This window comes from Dromiciops gliroides, chromosome 2, assembly GCF_019393635.1.
Source record: "Dromiciops gliroides isolate mDroGli1 chromosome 2, mDroGli1.pri, whole genome shotgun sequence".
In the NCBI taxonomy this organism is placed as follows: Eukaryota; Metazoa; Chordata; class Mammalia; order Microbiotheria; family Microbiotheriidae; genus Dromiciops; species Dromiciops gliroides.
In genome coordinates this window covers 471,381,381-471,387,476 of record NC_057862.1, presented here as the reverse complement: position 1 = coordinate 471,387,476, position 6,096 = coordinate 471,381,381, and the positions used below count along the sequence as shown (strand labels likewise).

At 49.1% G+C, this 6,096-nt stretch overlaps 1 protein-coding gene across 1 annotated transcript; it reads right to left on the bottom strand.

Annotated features, from left to right (window-relative positions):
* Nucleotides 1-1,595: 1,595 nt before the first annotated feature.
* On the bottom strand, nucleotides 1,596-5,721 carry TCF23 (transcription factor 23). Its single transcript, XM_043982936.1, has 3 exons — nucleotides 5,467-5,721; nucleotides 4,508-4,750; nucleotides 1,596-1,772 (listed from the first exon to the last, which is right to left on the bottom strand). Exons 1-3 carry the CDS (start codon nucleotides 5,680-5,682, stop codon nucleotides 1,596-1,598), a joined length of 636 nt encoding a protein of 211 aa, XP_043838871.1. The 5' UTR covers nucleotides 5,683-5,721.
* Nucleotides 5,722-6,096: the final 375 nt, after the last annotated feature.

Genomic DNA, 6,096 nt, shown 5'->3' with positions numbered 1-6,096 from the left:
ATCTCAGGCCCTCCCTGTTTCCTCTTCTACCCCACCTCAATTTGAGCTTTCTCCACCAGCCTCATTCTCTAATGTGCCCCAGACGCCCAAACTTGTAGCTCTTCATCCTAGAATTCAGGTCTATGTCCACTTTGAAGTACAGAAAAAAATATCCCTTAGTATTCCCATGACTCTGTAATGGCTTCTATGTAAGGACAAGTTGGGAGGAGACTACGATCTCTCTTCCCATCCTCACATCCCAATCAGACCCTTAGATAACAAGGTTTTAAGCTGAGAGCTGATGCCTCCAGATGGGCTCCGAGCTCCATTCCCTGTTACTTTAGGGGCAGCAAACTTCATGGTTCTAGTGATCACATTTCAGATACACCAGCACAGGCTGGGCTTGCAGAGTCCCATGTTTGTCCTGTAGGTGTGGGTGACAAAGGGAGTCTAGGCTTGGGAGAGTTCGGTGGAAGTAGAACGTGTGGCGGAAAGTGTCTTCATTCTAGATTTATAAGACACAGATTTGCAGGGTTCAGATCCTGCCTCAGATGCATGGGGCTTCAGGCAGTCACAACCTCCCTGAAGCTGAATTTCCTCTACTCTAAAATGTGAGAATTAGACTAAATGGCTGCTGAGGACCCTTCCAGCCTTGGATCTAGGATGTGGTCATCCTGAAGTGGACAGACAAGACAGTGGGAACTTTTCTCTGGAAACTAGAAATGTAAGAGCTGGGAGTTTGTTTACATGTAAATGTGACTTGCAAAGGAAAGGAAAGGAATGCAGCAGTGGCCCAGTAAGGGACAAAAAGAGGGGCATTTACTGGAAGGATGTCCTGCCAACAAGACTATCTAGATACCTTAGATTTGGTTTATGTTAGAACCCCCTGGTCCTCTCTCACACACTCTTCCGTAATTCCCAGTGATATTTATTTGGTCTTGGGGCCTAGCTCTTATTACAATTTTGAACTTGCCGAGATCACATTGAACAGCCTCCCCTCCTTCCTTCCCAATGGTGCTAAATGCTTGGCTATAGGGGCGGCTGGGTGGCGCAGTGGATAAAGCACCGGCCCTGGATTCAGGAGTACCTGAGTTCAAATCCGGCCTCAGACACTTGACACTTACTAGCTGTGTGATCCTGGGCAAGTCACTTAACCCCCATTGCCCCGCAAAAAAAACCAAAAATGCTTGGCTATGCCTGCCATCCAAGTCCCCTCTGCCTTTGCCCTTGGGCTGGGTCTGTTCTCATGCTTGACAGAGAATTAACTCAGATCTCTGTAAGAAAGGCAAGAGGCAGAGATGGTTTTGAAGAATCCATCACTCCAACACAATAACAGGCATCCAGAGCTGTCACTCCCAATAATGGTAACAGTCACTGTGAAGCTGTACCTCAAGTCAGGTCCTTGTACTTCTACCTTCCCTGTTGCCACTCAGCCAAAAACTCCCCCTCTCTGCCAGCTCCCAGGGCCCCAACTGCTTTCCTCCTAAGGAATGTATTATGTATTTATAATTCTAAAAGCAGACCCTGAAATGGACCAGTAGACTAGAAAGTCATAGAAGGTTGAGGGAGTTGGCCCTTTACTAAGTTAAGGGGCCAAGCACAGGGGAAACAGATTGTTATTTGCCGCTTGGAGTTGGTGAGACTGGCTTAGGAGGAATGAATTCCACCTCTCCAGGGATTTGGGGGCTGACTGCTGATTCCCGAATTCTCTGGCCAGGAGCACTGGTAGTTGGAGGGTCAAGGCCAGATGGCCCCAAGGCTCCAGCGTAGAGGCGAGATCTCATTGGCCATTTCTGCAAGACATGGGAAATAAGTAATGTTAACAGTACACAATTACAGAAATCCCAAATCATCCTCTTGCAAGCCCTGAATTCTTAGAACCCAAACTCGGCTTTCCTCTAGCATCTCTACCTCATTAAAGTTCCTACACCCCATGAAATTATTTTGCATTTAATTTATATCTACATCCATGTTGTTCTCCCACTTCGCCCAAGAAAGGCAAGCTCAGGAGAGCTGCGACTAATTCATTGGTCCTTTTCCCAGTACCTGGCACATGATTGATAAGTGCTGGTTGAATGGGCCAGTTAAAACTGATAAGGGGCTTAGCCCAAAATTCCAAAAGCAAATAGAGAATGAAACATCTACCTACTCTACAATCAGTGCTGGGCCTAGCAATGTTGACAGTGGTTGCAGGTTATAAGGAGTCCCCATAGAGAAAAGCCCTCCATCCAAATTGAGGCCATGAAATGAGTACCCAGTCTTCTGCCCTAAATTTCATTGGCCGGTGAAAGGGCTGGTCTGCTCCCTGGACTGCTCCGTCCCAACCCCTTCTCATGGGGTCCCTGAGTAGGATGAAGCCCAGGCTGTTGTCCTGTTAACATAGGTCATCGGAGATTCAGAGAATTTAAGGATTGGGAGGAACCTGGGCAGCCAACCCAACCCAAAAGGCTCCTCACTGATACATCCACCAAGTGGTTCTCCAGCCTCTGCTTAAAGGCCTCTAGTGATGGCACAGGAGGCAGTCCAGTCTGCTGTAGGGTGACTCTAATTATCCTCAGATCATCCTAAATTCTCCTCTAGGCAATCTTGAGGCCACTGTTCTTGGTCCTGCCCCCCCCCCCCCCCCGGGCCAAACAGTCCTATGTCCACTCCCTTAGAAGCAGTATGTTATAGTATACCCATTCTCAATGTGTGGCCCCAGGCACCCCAAGACCCTTGCAAGGGATCTGCTAGAGCAAAATTACGTTCATAATAAACACATTTTAACTTCCAAAACAGTAAATGTTGATAGATATAACCTACATGAACAAAAGCTCTTTGAAGTCCTTAGTAGTTTAAGAGTGTAAGCAGGTCCTGAGACCAAAAAGCTTGAAAACCACTTGCTCTGGTAGAAAGAGCATTCATTAGTCACAGTGTTAGAATACCTGGGTTTGAGGTCCACCTCTTCCACTTAACTAGCTGTTTGTCCTTGGCAAACTCACTCCCCCCCCCCCCCCCCCCCCCCCCCCGTCCAAGTTTCCTATGAGAGAATGATATCTGAAGTCTTCCCTCTTTACCTGGTTGATGGCCCAGCCCTTCCCCTACCTCTTTAACTAACAGTGTGCTTATTCTATCTTCTCCCTGACCCGACCCCAAGTCAATTAATTGCATTTTCTAGGTGATGTCAGGATTCTCATTCAAAATTCTTACCCCCTTGGATTCAGATTCTTGCCTTTGAGCTAAATTTTCCTACTCCATACTTCCAGGTAATCCATCTACTAACAGCCCACCACCTCTCTTATGTTTTTGGATGAGTGTTAGGCTTACAAATGAGAAACAGTGATGGGGGTGTAGGGCAAAAAGAGTTACGCTTGGAGACAGGAAGACCTTAGTTCAAATCCTTCCTACACTCAATAAATTTTGTGACCCTGGAAAATTTACTTAACCTCTAGGCTCAGTCTTCCCATCTGCAAAATGGTGATAACGGTAGCTATCTCGTAAGGTTTTGAGGCTAAGATATCTATGTAAAGTGCTTTGAAAACCTTAAAGTTCAATATAATGTTATCTATCTTGTTTTTTTTAAGAAGAGGGGAAAACATAATTCGTTACTCTGCAGCCCATCTGGTAATGGGCCTTAACCAAATTTAGTTAGGCAGGGCCTAGGGATAACAGACAGTGTCCATAAAGCCTCTCCAGCCCAGGAGGACTGCTTTCTACCAGGCACAACCTTTGAGAATAATAACAATGACATGCCAAACAGTCTTCCTAAACTCCACCATGGTAAGGCTTTGGTGGAAGAAATTTTTAATAAACCCAAATATTTTCCAGATACTGTTTAAGAATAAAAAGCATGAGAATGAATCCAGGTTGTCACAGGTAATCATCCATTACAATATTGTTTTTGAGGAATAAGGGCTTGCCCCTTCCCACACACCTACCAGCTGTATTCTAAAAAGGGTGTGTGACTGTGTACATAGGGACACATTGGATAAATGGGCTGGGTCCCCAAACCTGTTTCCCATCAAAGGGAGTGCTGTACAATACTGTTAGGAAATAATGACTGGGGGCCAGCCACAGCTAAGCATCTTCCTGGCTATTTCTCTCTCTTTAGGAGGCAGACAGGGTCGGCCTCAGAATCACAGCAGCTCAGAGCTGCAGGAGATCTCAGAGGTCATCTAGTGCAAGACTTTCATTGGACAGAAAAGGGAGCTGAAGCCTAAAGGGGGGTGGGGGAGGGAGGGTCATGATCACCTAGCTAGTGAAGTCGTCCAGGTGGGCTTCAAATTCCAGTCTTGTGGCTCTGAGTGCTCTTCTCATTATAGTCCGCTCCTCTTTCCAAAAGCTGCTCTTGGCTCTTCCCCACAACCCTACATACACCCTGCACCCTCCCCCCTCCCCACTGCCACTGCCAGAAGGCTGAAATCTGCCAGCTCCAGATCCAGGATTTCCTATTCGAAGAGGAATCCCGAGCCCAACACCCCAAAGTGAGAGCCTACGGTTTCAGGCATCCTCCAGCTGTATCATTGGGAGAAGTATCTCATAGAGTTACCTTGAGAGGGTGCAAGTAGCGGAGTCCACGAAGGAAGGGGGGCCAAGCTGCCCCTGGCAGCTCCTGGCCTAGGGTTTGGGTAAGATGGGCTATGTAGCTAGTGGCCAGGACCAGTACATCCAGTTTGGAGAGCTTGGTGTCTGGGGGTACCGCTGGTAATGCCGCCTGCAGGGCCAGGAAGGCCTGACGCAGAGTCCTGACTCTACTTCGTTCTCTGGCTGCATTCTCGGGACTAGACTCGCCCTGTGTAGTGGTCCAGGATAGAGAAGAATTTACACTACTGTCCTTTTTCTCAAATACACTACTTGGCTCCCTTATGTTATTCTAGCCCTCATCGCCTCCTTCCTGAAGCCAGCTCTGAGCCTCTGACTGATACCGAAGCCCTACTCCACCCCAAAACGTAAGTATTAGAATCAGAAGGCCAGTCCTTGACTGGGCTTAGTGCCACAGTGTTGAAAGGAGAATAACAGCAATAAGAAGTCATATTTCTATAGTGCTTTGCATTCTTCATACCATCATGTGGTAGGTCGTACAAGTATTATGAGCTCCTTTTTATACATGGGAAAAGGAATCTCTCAAAGAGATGAAGCCATTGGTCTGTGGTCACACAGCAAGTAAATGGCATGGCTGGGACTTACACTCGGTCTTTGGATTCCTCAGCTAACATTCTTTCCAATCTACCATTCAGGAGTAGGTGCCTGCCATGCCATGCACTGGCCCTTCAACTCCAAGAGCTCCAGTGCCCCCTTCTAGGAGAGGAGCATTAGCCCTGTACTAGCTCCATCCCTCAAACATGGCGCCTCACCTTTGACGGAGCTGCCACCCTCCTGCCATCCTCTCCACATGGAGACTGCCCACTCTACTCCCACCCCCCCTTAACCCAGCCAGTTCCATCTTCCCCTTGGCCCTGGGGGGTCAGGCCTTTGTTGATCTTCTCTAGGGATGCCCTTTCTCCTTACCCTGCCAACAGCCAAGCTCCTGGCTCTGGAATTATGGATGGTGGGGCCAGTTCTGCTCCATCTCTGGCTGCCCCAGCTAGTCTCTCCCCATAGTCCCTGCTTCGCCTTCATCAGGCGGCTCCTCTTCCTGTCCGTGCCCAGTGCCAGCCCAGACCCGCTGCTGGGGCCGCCTAGTCCAGGCATCCCTGGAGAAGTCCTGGCTTCTCTCTGTGTCATGTCACCCTGCTGAGATGGGGTGCTGCCCACAAGACAGGGAAGCAGCTCCTGTGTGGGCCCCTGGGCTGTGGCTGGCCGGAGCTAGATGGTCAGCTGGCCAGGAGTGTCTTTATCTGTGGGAGCTGGGCGCCAAACTCGGCCCTGCTCCACTCCTTGCTCTGGGAGAAAACCGCCACACACCAGCCCATCCCCCTCAAAAAACCTCCTGTTTGCCTTGCAACCCCAGCCTGGGCAGGGGGAGGACATTGTGAGCTGGGGTTGGGGGGGTGGGGAGGAAAGGGAGGGAAGAGGGTGATGTCTACTGGGAGTGGCCAGGCACTGGGAGGGGACCCATGCTAAGGAAGGCTGGAGGGTTGATGGAAGCTGAAATTCGTTCCCCTTAGTCAGGCCCCACTCTGAAAGGCTTCTTGTGGT